The 17,058-nt window shown below is 44.4% G+C and overlaps 1 protein-coding gene across 5 annotated transcripts in view; it reads right to left on the bottom strand.

The window, feature by feature from the left end:
* Positions 1–17,058, bottom strand: part of Trpc3 (transient receptor potential cation channel, subfamily C, member 3) — a 77,660-nt gene that overhangs the window by 13,152 nt on the left and 47,450 nt on the right. For 3 of the 5 annotated variants that reach the window (XM_039103015.2, XM_039103014.2, NM_001415005.1), the window contains exons 5-10: positions 15,833–16,049; positions 14,350–14,583; positions 11,671–11,935; positions 7,797–7,992; positions 5,521–5,730; positions 1,910–1,993 (exon numbers count right to left, since the gene is read on the bottom strand). In XM_039103015.2, coding sequence (XP_038958943.1) covers positions 1,910–1,993; positions 5,521–5,730; positions 7,797–7,992; positions 11,671–11,935; positions 14,350–14,583; positions 15,833–16,049 — 1,206 coding nt within the window. Of the gene's footprint in view, positions 1–1,909; positions 1,994–5,520; positions 5,731–7,796; positions 7,993–11,670; positions 11,936–14,349; positions 14,584–15,832; positions 16,050–17,058 lie in introns of those variants that run through there. The other 2 variants (XM_008760941.4, XM_063282439.1) reach the window with 2 other exon arrangements.

Here is a 17,058-nt window from a genome sequence, read left to right on the forward strand (position 1 = left end):
AATCTTCATATGAACACCAGCCAGAAATTTTGTGAACTAGACAGGCTAACTGAAAACCCAAACTTAAGAGAAAAAAAAAAAAGAATAGCCAGGTAATTTTGCAAAATAAAAGTCCTAAAGTAGGGTTGATAACTGCATCTGGATTTTGTTTGACTTTGTTTTAAACTATAAGTGATCATATAGTGTTCATAGGAACATAACATGAAAAAAATAGGGAGAAATTCAATTTGCTGTAGGAATTTAGTAAATAAAAAGTCAACAAAAACCAAAACAATATTCAACACACTGGACATAGATGAACATAATCATCTGGAAAAAATAAATCTGGATGGTCACCCCTCGCCACACTCAAGGACACTCTACACAGGCTGAATATTTCACATGAAAAGTGAAAGAACTAAAACATGTACATTTAAAGGTTATTACATAGTAGGTCTTTTAAAATAGCTCATAAATCCCAAAGCCATGAAAGCCTGGTAAAGTTGACCGCAAAACTGAAGGAGTCCAGGATGGGAAACAACAGCTCTAAGTTCAAGGCACTCATCACACAACTCAGATACCAGGTAAAACCTGAGAGCTTCTACTATTAAAATTATTCCTAACCCATAACAGGAAGCCATCAAGAAAGGCAAATGGAGATTTTTCTAAATAGATCATTAAACATACACGGCCAAGTTCATTCATGATAAATGCACAGTAAAAGCACTTGACGATTTGTTAGGTTGAAATAAAAATCCTTGCTTTATTTCTACAAGTGGAAGATGGGGGATGAGATAAACTGAGCGGACTGTCAGGTTGTCAAATCAAAGACGGCTTCAACAGTCGCTGCTTGTCAGTCAAGTTTGCAAGGCTTTCCTTCCAAGGAAATTGTGCAGAGGTAGATCATACCCTACCTAACACCACAGACAGTATAAATGCCTCGATCCTCTCTACACCATAGAGAACCTATTAGAACCTAAAGATCTGGTGTCCACATGACTAGCCAGATGGAACCAAGAACTACAACCGTCTATGCTAGATATATACGCACTGTCCAAATCAGCATACGACATCAGCATGCAAAAGGAATTTTAAAGTTGTACCGACAAAACAGGAGAGCCTCACAATCATTTGCAAAATAGACTTCACGGAAATAAAACCTAGTGAAACATATTACTGAGAGGACCACTATTCTTATACACTGTATCTTCCGCTCTTTCTCCAGGGTAGAGTTTATGCAAATATTTGTTCTTTGGTAACTATAGCAATGGCGCAGTAGTTAAGAGCACTTGTTGCTCTTGCAGAGGATCAAGGTTCAATTCCCAGTACCTTCATGGTGGTTCCCAACCATCTGTAACTCCAGTTCCAGGGGATCCATTGCTCTGTTCTGACCTCTGTGAGCACCACCATGTGGTGGACAGACATACATGTAGACAAAAGCCTCTCACATAAAAAAAAAAATAGAAACACTTTGTTTTCAACATTTTAAAAGCAAACCTTCTTGCTGAGCCTGGTGCTACAGGCCTGTACTCTCAGCTCCTTGAGAGGCCGAGGTAGGGGGACTGAAAGTCCAATCCATGGGGAACAGTGAGTTGGAGCTCAAGCCAGAAAATTTACTGAAACTCTATTTCAAAATAGTAAAATAAAATAGAATAGCCTAGGACTACAGCACAGGCAAGGACCTGGGTTCAAATGTTAATCTTTTTTTTTCTTTTTTTCGGAGCTGGGGACCGAACCCAGAGCCCAGAACAAGTGCTTTACCGCTGAGCTAAATCCCCAACCCCTCAAACGTTAATCTTAAGAGAACACCCCACTCTCTCTGCTCTGCACAACTTCATAGTGTGTATGAAGACTGCACCACTCCAGGCATACAGAGAGTCACACAAGGAATCACTCACACACAGTAGATAAATGGCTAACAAGTGCTTACCTGATATCGTGTTGGCTGATTGAGAATGCTGTTAAAACTGTGTGATTCAAAAACTCTCGAGTTAGACTGAGTGAAGAGGTTTAACTAGGAAAAAATACAATTAACCTAGTAAATGAGAATACATTCATTTGGAATAAGAGATAAAGATTATTTGATTCTCTTGGAGGGCATTCCTGGAGGCCACACTTCTGAGGAATGTTTTGTGCAAGTTGGCTTTCGTGAGGCGGTTAAATACTTTTGAAGGCAGACGGTTGGGTGGGGGACATGTTCCCCTTCATCAAAGCACTGGCACAACACAGTGTAAGAGAGCTGCTGACTAAGAATGCACTTTACAAGTTGGCCCCTACCTAATATACACTTTCCTGGGAACGTGCAACGTTTACCACCCAGAACTCCAAGTGCCTCCGAAGTAGTTTGATTGGCTGCTGAGTCCTAGCTCCTTTCCTAAATTGAACAGAATTCCACAGGTACGGGCAGCCTTACACATATTTTGTAGCCCTACGACATCACCTAAAATAACATGGCTTCTCTAGCACCTTGCCTTACACTGAGCAAGGACCAGACCTTTGGAGGGAATTGGGTGAAGAATGGAGCTTTATTCTCTGTTTCTATCTGGTTGGCTGTCCATCTGTCTGTCTGTTTATCTATCATCTATCAATCATCTATCTATCCATCAATGGTCTATCTGCTTATCTGTCTGTCTGTCTGACAACTTCTATAATCTGTCATATATCTGTTACCTATGTACCTACCCGCACTCCCACGCTCGGCTTGAGTTTTGAGTAGGCAGGAGCGGAAAGTGAGCCAAGAGCTTAGCCCTGACCACAACTGACACAGACGTGAGCAGGAGCCTCCCATCACTCAAGGGGAAGCTGGTTCGTATAGGATTCAAAAGTGTCCCCACCCCAAACCCTACGCCCTGCACCGCAGCCTCACTGTGATCATTCAGGAAGGTGTGGCAGGCCAGGGCAGTGGTGACAGGACTAGCTGAGTGTTTTGCTAGGACCTGAACTTGATGATGTTACTTTCGTCTGCCACTGGGGGTCAGTATCAGTTTGCTGGCTGAGCTCAGCGGCCTCAGCAAAAAAAGCTCTAAACTGGAGCAATAGCACTGGCATTTCTTCAACTATTTAATTTAGTTCATTTAACGAGGGACGTCTATGCCAACGAGTAAGATGGAGAAACTTTATCTTGGTGTAGTGGCACATGCCTGGGTGCCCAGAGGCTGGGGAGAGTTAAGCAGGAGGCTCACAAGTTTAAGGTCAGTCTGGGCAATTAAGGAGGGTCTGAAAAGAGGGGTGAAGCCACAGCAGGCCCTCTTAGCTGAGAAAAAAGTTTCTTCCTCCTATTAATGATATAACAGGGTGGGATGTCCAGTGGAGAGCTCTCCCTGTGCCTTCATTGTGGTCTAAACATCTGGACGTGCCCTGTCCACCTGGCTTTCGATAGCCCCTATCTACACCGTGACTGTTTGGGGTCTAAAGTCCATGAACTCTGTTGCCTACTGTGGTGGCTCAAATATGCTTGGCCCACAGGGCGTGACAAGATTAGGAGGTATGTCCTTGTTGGGATAGCAGTGACCTTGTTGGAGGAAGTGTGTCACCATGGGGGTGGGTTTTGAGGAGACTCCTGGCTGTGTTGGGATCAAGATGTAGACCTCTCAGCTCCTTCTCCAGCACCATGTCTGCCTGCACACAACCATGCTTCCTGCCAAGACAATAAAGGGCTGAACCTCTGAAACTGCAAGTCAGCCCCAATTCAATGTTAACTTTTTAGGCGATGCCTTGGTCATGGTGCCTCTTCACAGCAATGGAAACCCTAAGTAAGACAGCTACAGGAAGGAAAGACAGACAGCTACAGGAAGGAAAGACAGCTACAGGAAGGAAAGACAGCTACAGGAAGGAAATTTCAAGGTTTGATCTCTGAAGCTACAAAAGGCTGAAAGTGACCACACTTTAGGAGCCAAAGACTTCAGTAGCTAAGCTTCCCTACAAAGACAAAACATTTATCAACACACTGTCAATCTCCACAACAGGCAGCCAAGAGCCACCCAGAACACCAGGAGCCATCGATTCCCCAGCGCATACAGACGGCTAAGCATGGATTGCTGGAAAGTCTTGATCCACACATGCCCTGCACTGGATGCACCCTGGCTGCTAGCCAAACACACGGCAAGCAGGGTGGACTCTGAGGAAGGCCCTGACGTTTGCTGAGCTGCTGCAGTGGAGTACATCTCATATAACCCTCACAGGAGCCCTGTGGCTTTCCTCTTTGAGGTGAGGCAATTTATCTGTGTAACTTGCTAATAAGTCTTAAGAGCCAGTTCAGACCCAGGTCTAACCTGGAGGCTGCCCCTTCCTTTCACCCCACAGCTTCTTAATGTGTGTGTGTGTGTGTGTGTGTGTGTGTGTGTGTGTGTGTGTGTGTGTGCGAGACATTATTTGAACATGGCATGGACAGCTGGTCACTACTGTGGAGTCTAATGGTGGCGAGAGAGCACATCGACACCACACAAAAAGCCTTCAGCAGCCACCTGCTCTTAAACTTATTTCTAGATGCTGGGGCTCAAACCAAGGGATTGTGCACGTCGGGAGGTCACTGAACCACACGCCCAGCACAGGGTCACTGTCTGTAAGATTCGAGGGCTAGTAAAAAATCTTAGAAACACAGGTCTATGTCAAAAAAATAAGGAATAAAACTGCACCAATTCTTTCTTTCCCTCAGCTTCAATCAAGGAGAGGCCTCTATTTTTGCACAGGAAGGCCCATGTTTTATTGTTTTTCTGGGCTTCTAAAGCACTGTAGCTGGAGACCATTCTCATACATTTTGAAAAGACCAAATCTCACTCTGTCATCCTAGCTGGTCTCAAAATGGCAACATCACTCACCCGGCTTTGGTCTTGGTATCGTACTCCTAAGTACGGGATTACAGGCAAGCAGCCATGCCAGGCCCCATTCTCACCGTTTTACCAGACACGGAACTCGGATCTCACACATTTGCTCCTGTCTGCTTCCTTCCCTGTTATTTTAAATACAGCCACAGCTCTGTGTCTCCTACACCGATTCTATACAGAAGCTCAGTTCCTACTGAGAAGTGCCACCGTGAAACCTGCATTCCTAGGTCAGCTCGAGGGCAAGGCATTCTTCTTGATAAAGGGCATCTACTGCTGTTGGGAATACGCTCAGGCTTGAATCCATGATACTAGAGGAAAGATTGTTCTGCTGTCTCTCCAAGAGAGTGCTGGTGAACACATGCCAAGGGGTAAGTCTGAAGTTAAAGTTACGTAACTTCAGAAGAACTGCTTTAAGCACAGGGCACACGGATGGGAAACATTTATTGACAATAACTTTCTTTTTTATGTTTAACAGGCTTTTCATTTGCTTGTTCATACTATGGAAGTTTACACAGAGGCTGACCCCAGGTAGGGCATAGACTAAGTGACTATTTGAAACACTCTGCAGATAGTATTAGTCTATGGAAGACCAGGGAATAGACGGCCATGCTCACCGTCTTCCTAGTTCAGACATGGAAATTAATGAACAAATATCAAAGGCCAAGAAAAGGACACAGAACATTTATTTTTATGGTCTTGGTATCTTTTCAATACATACCCTGGACTTTGAGTTACCCATGCCCAGTTCCAGATCCTTCTGAAGTCTTCTCCTCCTGCATTTGGAAAAGTTAGTGATCCTCATGATGAAATAAACAAACGATTTTGGACTAGGGACCAGACTGAAGGGTGGAGGTAATGTTTTTCCATCATCGAAGTAGGATAGCCAGAGTTTGGAACGAGCAAACTTCCACTCTACATCACTGTCATCCTGTTACAGAAACAAAACTCATTGTTAAAGTGAAAAGGAGATTTTATTTTAAGTGTGTGTGCTTGTGTGTGTTTGTGTGTATGTGTATGCTTTCTTATACGCATGTGTCAGTCTGTGTGTACTTGTGTGTATTTATGTGGGTGTGTATATGTGCTCAAATGTGTGTGTGCTTGTGTCTGTGTCTCTGCGTGATTTCCTACACTGTCCCTATATGTGTATGTACTTGTGTGTGAGTATATATGTGTGCAAATGTGTGTGTGCTTGTGTGTGTATGTGCCTGTATGTGCACATACCAGTGGTGGCCAGAAGAGGGGGATCAGATACCCTAGAGCTGTAGTTACAACAGCATAGTTGGAAGCCGCCTGACGTGGGTGCTCGGAACTAAACTCTGGTTCTTCTCAAGAATTGTAACTCTTAACTCCTAAGACATCTCTCCAGTCCCACAATTACTAAATTTTAAATCAGACACTCTAGACCTGAAGTACATTCTTATGGTAATTCATTATGTTTTAAACAATTAAGTAACATATTCATGTCCATCTGAGTATAATTGCCACACAACTACATAATATAGACACAGACACTAATGCCCAAATGCTTTCTCTTCCCCATGTGTGACTGTATCCACCGAGATGTAGCCAGCATTTTCTGTTCCTCATTTTGAGGTAATACAAAAAGACAAGGAAAGTTCAGGTCAAAGAATGATAAAACTATTAATCACACTCTCCCTGTCACCCCAACCATCTCTTTACATCCGCCATTGTTCTCACTCTCTGCCACCCTCTGGGCTCTTCCAGACCCACTCATAACAAGTTGCAATGTCACATGTCTTATTCTAAAGGCAGAGGGGGAAGCGGCATTTAAATACATTGATCTTTGCTTCATTCATATTAATTTGTTTTGAAGATATCATACCAGCACAGACTGGCCTGGAACTTACACTGTAGCTTAGGCTAGCCCACTGCTAGTCTTAGGACTTTCTCCTAAGTCCGGGAAAACAGGCGTAAGCCAACACATTTCACGGGGTCAATTACACTTTGAAGTTTGTATTTATACTACAGGTCTTCAAATGTCACACAAATCCTGCTCCATCTTTTTCTGTTCCCAATGTTCCCCATGGTGATTGGTACAACCGTCCTCTTGACGAAGGCAGGGCCACGGGTATGGGACGTGAGCTCCTTTAGTCTTCAGTATATACTGATGTCACCACGCAAACAGACCCTCACCGTCCTGCCCTTTGGTCTCTGTCATTGTACTGGTTAATTCTGATTGTTACCATGTCAGGATCTAGGATCACCTAAGAGATAAACCCCTGGGCACTCTTAAGAGAGAGTTTTAGAGTGAGCTAATTTGGCTGGGATAACCTACCACAAAATACGGGTAGTTGGGATTCAAGACTACATAAGGAGGAGAAAATGAACCAAGGACCAATATCCACCTTTCTCTGTGTCCCGAGAAAGCAGCGTGACCAGCTGCCCTGACTTCTTCTGCCACGAGTTTCCACTACGATGAACCATACCCTGAATTGTCAGCCAAAAATAAACTCTCCTTTCCTTAATGTGCTTTGTCATAGCGATGAGTGAAACATCTGTACATTCCCTGCTGGGGACACCATGTACGGAAGTCCATTCCTAAAATGCACATGGAAGCTGGGTATGTGCTGCACACCTGTGCTCTGAGCACCTGAGAACATGGGCATGTGCTGCACATGTGTGCTCTGAGCTGGGCATGTGCTGCACACCTGTGCTCTGAGCACCTGAGAACACGGGCATGTGCTGCACACGTGTGCTCTGAGCTGGGCATGTGCTGCACACGTGTGCTCTGAGCACCTGAGAACACGGGCATGTGCTGCACACGTGTGCTCTGAGCACCTGAGAACACGGGCATGTGCTGCACACGTGTGCTCTGAGCTGGGCATGTGCTGCACACGTGTGCTCTGAGCACCTGAGAACACGAAGAGGACGGAGCTCAATCAGAGGGATGGCCTAGCAGGTAACAGTCCCCCTGCAGCCAATAGATATTTTTAGTCTTAAAACTTCCGAGACACACAGGGCTGGAGCGCTCACCTCGATTTCTTGGTATGAGCTGTTAATCATAGCAATCAGCATGTTGAGCAGAACGACCACCATAGTTACATTGTATATTCCATAAAGGACATAGCCAATGTTCTCTATGAATTTGTGGTCATATTTGAGGACAACAGAAGTCACTTCAGAGAGTCCAAATATGGACCAAAACAAAGTCTTGAAACTTTCTTCAACCCTGTTGAATAATAAAAACACGGTAATGAGTGGTTTCCATTGTTAAAGAGAAAAAACAAGCTAGCATCTAATGCTATACTATGTAAACATTATTATGAAATGCTATCATCATAAATTCCTAACAATTGCTTTTGAAAAAAAAAATTACTTCCTGCGTTTTGTCTGCATGTATCTGCGTGCTGTATGCATGCAGTGCCTGTGGAGGCCAGCAGAGGGCGTCAGATACCCTGGGGCTGGAGTTACAGATGGTTGTAAGCACATGGATGCTGGGACTTGAACTCAGGTCCTTTACAAGAGCAACCAGAGCTCTTAACTGCTCTCTAGCCTCCCTAATAATTGTTTCTAATAAAAAATTTAAGGAGTCTTCCTGTTATATTTTAAGAATTAAAAGTTAAGGATTAAAAAAAAATTTTTTTTCAGTTTCAGTGGGCATCTTTATTGTTTAATAGATCATCAACTTCTCCAAACCTACAGCTGGAATCTCACCGTATTTCCATGCTGTCATGAACAGTGACAAAGCTATATACATCGAAGAGAGCTAAGCTTTAAAAAATGTTTTAAAAATTAAAAATATTTTCAGAGTTACTCTGTTATGATATATTTTTTTCAATTTGTTCTTGAGACAGCATTTCACTACGTGAATTGATCCTCTTGCATCCAGATCCTAAGAGGTAGCATTCCAGCTATGTGCTACCGCTTAGGGTACTTGGCAGCAATTACGCCCTGGGGTTTCAGGGGCTGGCGTGAAGGCCCAGCTTTTCTGAAGTTATTCTGATGAAGATTTGGTCAGCAGGAGAAAGCTGAAGTTACTTCACATGCTTTTCTTCTGGGAGAATGGAAGGCTGGAGTCTGATTTTGTAGGTGGTTTGGAAATTCAAACCCAACTTGCTGGCTTAGGTTTAAAATGAAACACCCACTTCAGAAAAGGATCTGCACCTCGCCGTGGCTTGCAGCGAAGCGGTTTGTACCTAGAACAAAACCAAGCCCCATCTCCATGGAACAGGCCAACGAGCTTTGGTGGAGCCTGATGGTGGGTGTGATGCAGCCACTGGGGATATCGAGGCAGCTTTATCTTCATTCAGTTGTGATATGAAGGATAGCAAAGATACATTGAGTAAAAAAATTAAACGCAGGAGCTGTGAAGTACTTAGTCATCTGAATACAAAAGGGAGGGCGATCTGGATATTTATATTCTTTTTTGGGGGGAAAAAAATCTCTGGAAGTATTTGAAGGAAACCGTGGTTTCTGAGAATGAAAACCAGCTCATAGACCGAGGGTCAGGATGTGAAGGAGAGGCTTTTCACTCTATCTAAATACCCCACCCAATGCTTGAATTCTGACCACAAGAATCCACAGGCAGCCATGTTGTCTGTGGAGAATTAACTCCAAGGTCCTCATGGCCACCAGCATCTGAGAATGTGCAAGGGAGTCCCACAGAAATGGCGCTGTATTTCCAGGATACCAGTGGATGACTTCCTGCAGTATTTAGACCACCTCTTAGTTACTTAAAACAGCGAACCTAATACTAAGCCATGCAAATGATCACTACACCGGAGCGTTTGGGGAACAGCGGCAGGGAAAGGATGTGCACGCTCCAAAGAGACACATTCTTTTTTTAAAGAATATTTTGATCCATGGTTGGTTGGGTGTGGGGTAAAGGTTCTGAAAGCCAGCTGTGCCCCCTCCATGGAAACAATGCTCATCTGCAAGAGACATGGGTGGGGGACAATGGCATGGGAGCCCCGGTCCTCGTGGCACACAGTAGACTAAGCATCAAGTTCCATCTCTTGTACAACTTCTACCTGCGAGCATTTAGCCATTTCGTCACAGGATCTTCACATCTGTGGCTGAATAAAGAACCTTCAACTGTCGCCACCCAAGAACGCTGTGAAGTACAGATGGAAAATAGTCTTTTTTTCCCCCGAAGAAAATGATTTAGGAAAACAATACTTTAAAATATTTTTTTCTTTTCTATTTTTCGGAGCGGGGGACCGAACCCAGGGCCTTGCGCTTGCTAGGCAAGCGCTCTACCACTGAGCTAAATCCCCAACCCCACTTTAAAATATTTTTAACAAATTCTAAACAACAATGAAGCCTTTAGACCTGCAGGCTTAAACACTCATTTACTCACTTATTCATTTAACCACTCAGCCAGTGACGCTGGAACAACTGGTATGTTCTAGAAATGTTGTTAGTTCCTGGGGACAAAGGGTTGAGGATGGGGAGTCGGGGGGAGGTTGATTCCCTGTCACAAAACCTCAGAGTGTGAAGTGGATGTGGAGGCAGGAGACTGAGCACGCTAGCTAGCCTCCATTTCTGCATTTACTCAACCTGTCACGGGGCCACCCCGCCCCATCCTCTGGAGCCATTGAGCCTCGCAAACTTCTCTGCAGCATCTGTGGGCCGGGCGTGTGTGGGAACCGCGGGAGTTGGAATGGAAAGGACACCGCAGCTCCTACTGTGGGCAAGAGGCTTTACGTAACTAGCCTTACGTAATCCTCCCGACGACCTTATTTAAAAATCTGTCGTGCTTATTTTAAAAATGAGAAAAAATGACACGGGAAAAATGTTCAGTAATTTAACCAAAGGGCGCAGTTAGAAAATAGCAGAACTGGGGTTGGGGATTTAGCTCAGTGGTAGAGCGCTTGCCTAGCAAGTGCAAGGCCCTGGGTTCGGTCCCCAGCTCTGAAAAAAAAAAAAAAAAAGAAGAAGAAAAAAGAAAAAAAAAAAAGAAAAAAGAAAAAGAAAAAGAAAATAGCAGAACTGTGTTAAAACCTGGGCCTGACAGACTTCCCAGCGATACTCTCGGCTACTACGTGGTGTGGCCAGGTCTCCCTTCAAAAAAGATGAGGTAACAGTAATGTACCATGTGAACTGCTGTGAGGAAGGGAACAGGGGCCCTGTGCAGGGTCCTGGTCACTCTCCATTGGAGTCATAGGATATTTTTGCTGTTGTCATCATTTATTACAATAAAATGAACCTCTGGCCTCCTTTACCTTTAAGACCTGCTCAACAATAGCTATTTAAGGGTTACTTTAGGACGATTCATGTGTTTCCAAGGACATGATTCTGTACTTTACCTCCAGGGAACGTACTGTGTTGCTGGTGTGCAGATGTGGCAATATGGGAGCAAAAGGAAGGTGGCAAGATTCAGGATACCCTTGCCTACAGGGAGAGCCCCATCCCCATGACAACCAGCCACCCAGGGGTGAGAATGATGATCTCACAGCTGGGGTAGCTCTATAGCAGCAGGGAAACCTAACAGTGAAAGTGACTGTGGGGATTAATCAAGGAAGGCTTCAGGAAGGACCAGACTCTTCAGGGAGGGTTGGGGTTAGCCTTGTCTTCTCAGGAGCTGTCCTGATACTTGAATCCTTGTACTCACTACTGATGAAAACATTAACATGGAAACTAGAAAAGTAATACAGACTTCAAAATGATGATGCTAAATTTAGAGTTATATATAATGTCAGAGTTGTCCCCTTTTAGACATTTGCCATCCAATTTTCTTAAAATAGCCATTTTGGTCCAGTATGACCTGCATGACCAGCTACAGACACTGACTTCATGGGATTGTTTTACTGCTCCTGAGAATGGCTTTGTTTCCAGCTGACAGTCTGCACTTGCTGGACCCCTTAGAAGTTCTTTCTATACCTTTCTAGGATGACGTCTTACTTACGTGGTAAAAGCAGGGTTTACTTTGGCCCCAAGGTAGTAGGAGTAAAGTATGAACATGCCAATCATGAAAGCCAGGAACACCATGATGAAGAGAACCATGAACTTGAATATGTCCTTCACAGTCCTCCCCAGAGAGATCTGCAAGGGCCCAAAGCTCTCGTTTGCAGGGAGAATGTACGCGATCCGGGAGAAGCTGAGCACCACAGCTATGGCATAGAGGCCTTCCGATATGATCTGAGGGTCAGAAGGAAGCCATTTATCTCTAGCTAGGAAAGGGAAGAGAGAGAGGGAGAGAGGGAAAGGGTGAGAGGGGGAGAGAGGGAGGGAAGGGGGAGGGGGAAAGGGGGAGAGAACGAGAGAGAGAAAGAGAGAGAGAGATTACAAATGGAGCTTTTAAAAAATATTCATTCCTAACTATGCAAAGCAAATACTGCAAACATCTATTATGTCTTGCTTCAGTTGAAACTACTGGCAATTCGTTACCCACATTCTATTTTTTTTTAAGTAAAACTGGAAAAAACATCGATATTTCAATGGGTGAAATCCTATTATATAAAGACACTAAGGTGGCCTTACCTGGCACAGAAACAGAATGAAATATGGGGGGGAGGGCAACATTTTGTGGACATGGACCAGGTCCAGGACACGGTGACTGATACTCACTCCCTCCACCCCAAGGCGTCAGCTTTCTTTCCTGGTTGCTTTGCCATCCTATAGGCAAAGCCTCGGTGAAACCTTAGTTTGGAATTGACTTCACCTATCAATTAACACAAGTAAAATACCCAACAGCCAGTAGGGAGACCATCACAAATCACAGTGGTGCTGAGCCTGTGAAATCTGAATCTCGGGACAGCTCCAGGAAGCATAAATATGTCCTCACAGAGTGAGGGCCCCAATAGTCTACAGCAGATTTGGTCCCCTGGCAGGCCAGTGAAACAATAAATGGTTAATTCTGTGAAATTAAGTCATTTCCAAAAGAATGGCTGCCCTGTGAACATCTGCTGACTGTTTGCTGTGTGTTAGACACTCCGTTTGAGGCCCCAGTGTTATTCCTCTCTTTATAAAAACAGAAACCAAGATGTAGAGAATTTCAAAACCATACATAAAGGAAGCAGAGAAGCCCAAATTAATAAATTCATGCCTAGCCCACGGTTACTAACTACGCAAGGAAAAATTTAATACACAGGCTATAAAAACAGTCAAAATTACGTGTCACATAAAACAAGGTTTCAATTCTTTGACTTTCAACGGTGTTTAGTCGTTCCTTTGACCCAGTGTCCTTAGGACTGTAAAGCTCTCACTTGCTGACAATGTCGTCATTACTTTGCATTAAAATGGCAGGCACTGCAAATTCTCTCCCTAAAAGTGTTTAAGTGTGTGTGCTGCTCACAACACTGAGTCCTAATCACACTTACACTTCCTAGTCTGCGCTTTAGGCTTTCTTATTTGTGAAGTGCATGTCAGACAAGAATTCATTCTGCCGTAATCAATTTATCGTGGCATTTGGGCTAGGCAATCGCTCTAGGACCATGCACTATTTCTGTGCCTTTATTTGTTTGATTAATTTATTGTTTTTTTATTTACTCAGTTGCCCTGGCTGACCTTGAACTGTGTAGCCTGGGCAGGCTTTGAGCTTGCGATCCTTCTGCCTAAGCTTTCTGTGTAGCTGGCACTGCAGGCCTGACTGACACACAACTATAATGAAGACTTGTCAGCTACAGTTTCTCAGAGTCTGGGGTTCATGCTCGCCCCGCTGCCCGCAAACACTCTACACATTTCTCATGCTGAGCATACAGGGGTTGCCTATGAATCTGGGGCTCTGCATCCTACAATTTCAGCAATTGGCGATCAACTGTGGCCTGAAACTATCAAGCAGCAAGTTCCAGAAGCAAACGATTACTGTTTTAAACTGCTCAGCACTTAACAGTACAGTTCCTACCGGCTCCATCCTTCCCAGGGCACGAGTCACCCTCTCTCTGCAGCACCTACAGTGCATCGGCTGTCTGTCCCTCTCTCTGCAGCACCTACAGTGTATCGGCTGTCTGTCCCCTAGTGCCCGAGTAGCCATGTAGCTTACCAGACTGACAGTCTCTGTACTCTAGGGGCTGGACTCAGAAAAACTTCATTTAACTCAGCAATAGCTCAAACATTTTATTGTAGTAGGTCCTAGAAGTTTCGTTATAGTATACTGTTATAAATATTAGGGTTTTTTTCCTACAAATATTTACTTTTATTCTGGAGGCTGGTCTCCTCCATGAGCTTCCAGCCTCTTTAAAACAAAATGGGTATTTCATTTATTTACATTTCAAATGTTATCCCCTTTCCCCGGTTTCCCTCCGGAAACCCCCTATCTCATCCTCTCTTCCCTGCTTCTATGACAGTACCCACCCTCTCCCTGCCTCCCTGCCTCCCTGCCCTGGCACAATTTTTGAGTTTTATTAGTTATTAATCTATTATGGTCTCTAATGGTTTCTAAATCAAGCTTTATCACAAGCGCATATTTACTTGTGAGAAAGAACACAGAGTTTGTAGGGTTTGATTCCATCCGTGGTGGGGATGATTTTTTTGGGGGGGGATCTTAGAACACCCTGAACTCACACAGGGGAGCATGTCTTAATGGGTGTTGCCTTCCAAGACGCCCTTCCGGACACAGGAAAGGACCCCGCAGCTACGGACTCACCATAGGTGAAATACTGAACCTCTGGTGGGAGTGTGACTTCGCTCAGGTCGCTCTCCTGCACGTGGCTGTCCACATACTGCTGCGCTTTGGTGGCTTGCAGAAACGCTAGGAACCTGGCGGTGAAGGCAGCAATGAAGATGGAGAGCATCCCGAAGTCAAGCACGTTCCACAGCTGCACGATGTACTCCCGGGGCCCCTCCAGCCACAGCTCCTTGCACTCAGACCACATCATCCCTGGATGAGAAACCAGAGACTGCGGATTAGATCTTCCAGCGGAGGCTGAGGAGCCCACGCTCTAACCATACCCAGGAAAGGTGTAACCCCAGCAAAAGCTGGCTGTGCTGGGGTCTGGCAGAGCTGAGTGGAAAGGAAGCTTCCACTCAGGGCTGATGGACTCCATCATGACAGACTTTAAAGGAACACATGTGACACCAGATCGCTGCTCCTATAACCTTGTGTGTGGTGATAACACGGGAGACAGGAAAAAAAAGCAAGTGGAACTCGGCTAGTATAAAGGCTTTGTTCCGTGAGGTTTTTGGAGTAGAGAAAAGGGAGCCTATGAAATCAAAGAGGCTAATTAATTCAGATCATAGTAATGTAGGGGTACAAGTAAGACTCGGGGTGAGAAAGTCCCTGCAGACATTTAACAGGAACCAAGCCCAATCATCAAGGAGCACACATGCCCTCTTCTGACCTCTCTTCCCATTTCCACAGACCACTGGGGAGGCCAGGAACACCATTTGAAACTGACCCAGTTCTAGAGGGAAATGTCACCTGAGTCAAAAAGGATGAAACACTCAGTTTAACAAATTGTCCTAACTATATACACATGGGTGCCCTGCCTTTTGGTATTGTGATATCATTTACAATGTGCGGGGTGCATGCCCCCCCGGGAGGGCCACAGCTGGACACACTGTAACATTTTAAGGAGAAAATGAAGCATACGATAAAATTAATAAAATCATGGCTTGCTCCAGGCTGAGTCTGTGAGGTGAAGGAGTGAAGAATTCACCTATTCACTCTGAGCAAGGACCGCTCAGGTGGGAGCAGACCACAGAAAGACTCTGGGGCAGAAGTCAGCACTCAGGGTGGTTCCGTTTCCTGAGATGGAATGGTTTTTTTCTCATGCCCCTTTGAATTTTTCCTTTAACACAGCTTCTCAAAATGAGTTACCAGAAGTTAAGTAACAGGCATTCGGAAAGCGCAAAGCCTCCTGAAATCCCTGAAACTAAAGCCATGTATAACGAAGGCTCTTCAGTTGCAAGTATTCCAATGAAACAGTTAGGCCCCATATTAACGATTTGGTGCCAACACATACCTTTCCGAGCGTGTTAACTTCTATTTAACCATCTAGTTATTGTCCCATTTAGCTACTGCCTTAATGTTGGTGTTCTCATCACACATGACAGTTTGTAGTAGAAAGTGGCAGTCATTTCAGTAGCTATTCTTTCGGATAGAAGTTAGGGACCGTAAAATGGCTTACCGAGAACCCAGACCATAATTAGCATTTCTGTCCATGTGAACTGGGTGGTCTTCACCCTGAAGATTTGCTTGGGGTAGTCAATAACGGTGATGTTGGGCAGCGTGGTGATGCCTTCAAACCGGTCTGAGGCGTTGAACACAAGCAGACCCAGGAAGATGATGAAGGAGGCAGCGTGAGCCACGAACTTCATGAAGGGGCTTCGAAGAATTTTCCCCAGCTGTAATACAACAGAGCAGGGGAGTCGGAGATGGACAGAGGGGAAGACATGGAGGAGAAGGAAGAGAGGGGGCGAAGGGAGGGAGGGAGAGGGGATGTTCTAGAAAATAGGATCTCTTCTTCCCTATAGACAGTCACTCTACAGGATAAAAACGACTAGAGAAAGGAAGTTGAGCACTTTCTGCTTGCCTCAGGAGAGCTACTCAGGACTGTCCAACCTGCAGCCTCATGTTTGCCAGGATAGTTGGGAAGGTTGCTCAATGCTCAATGCGTTTGTAGACATCAAGCCACAATGTCAAAAGGTTGACCCCTGACTGGTATGCGTTGTGAAAACTGCTCTCTCTTTTTTTTTAAGGGAAACTTTTTCCCTCTAAAGTAACTTTAAAAGTCTCAGACATCCAGATTCTGAAGCCTGCCCTGCTGTAACCCATGCTACACTGAAGGGCACCTGTCTGGAGCCCCCATGTGTGACAGGCTTCTTATCTTATTTTTCCATGATTGACTAACCAAAGTTGAAGTTCTTAGACCCAGAAAAGAGATGTGAGTTTTTAGAGTCACATAGGGCATTAAAGGCTTTTTCGAAGATTAAAAATATTACTACAATGTAAACAATTTTTGGTTCTCATTTCCAGAAAATCCAAAATCATCTTGCCATGCATCAGTTTTAAAAGGAAGAAAATATTAGAATTGAGATACATATTTTCTCAATTACTACCTACATATTAGGGAGATATATAATAATTAGAACCTCTGAGTAAGGTGGCTTGATTAAAAATAATAATCTCTTTATTCTGAAAATGATACATATACTAAAGACACTTCTAATGGCTATCTTACAAGTTTTTGAAGGTGGTTCCTTGAAAATATCCTGTTATATACTGCCCTTAAAAGTTTCATGTTCTAATAGAAATGAGAACCAGTTTCTCTTTTCCCTGGGGCGTCTGCGGTCCAGGGAGTAGGTACATTGGACATATTTGTCAAATGTGTTCGCTAGTCACTCAGAGCCTGAA

The sequence above is a fragment of the Rattus norvegicus genome, chromosome 2 (genome assembly GCF_036323735.1).
Source record: "Rattus norvegicus strain BN/NHsdMcwi chromosome 2, GRCr8, whole genome shotgun sequence".
NCBI lineage: Eukaryota > Metazoa > Chordata > Mammalia > Rodentia > Muridae > Rattus > Rattus norvegicus.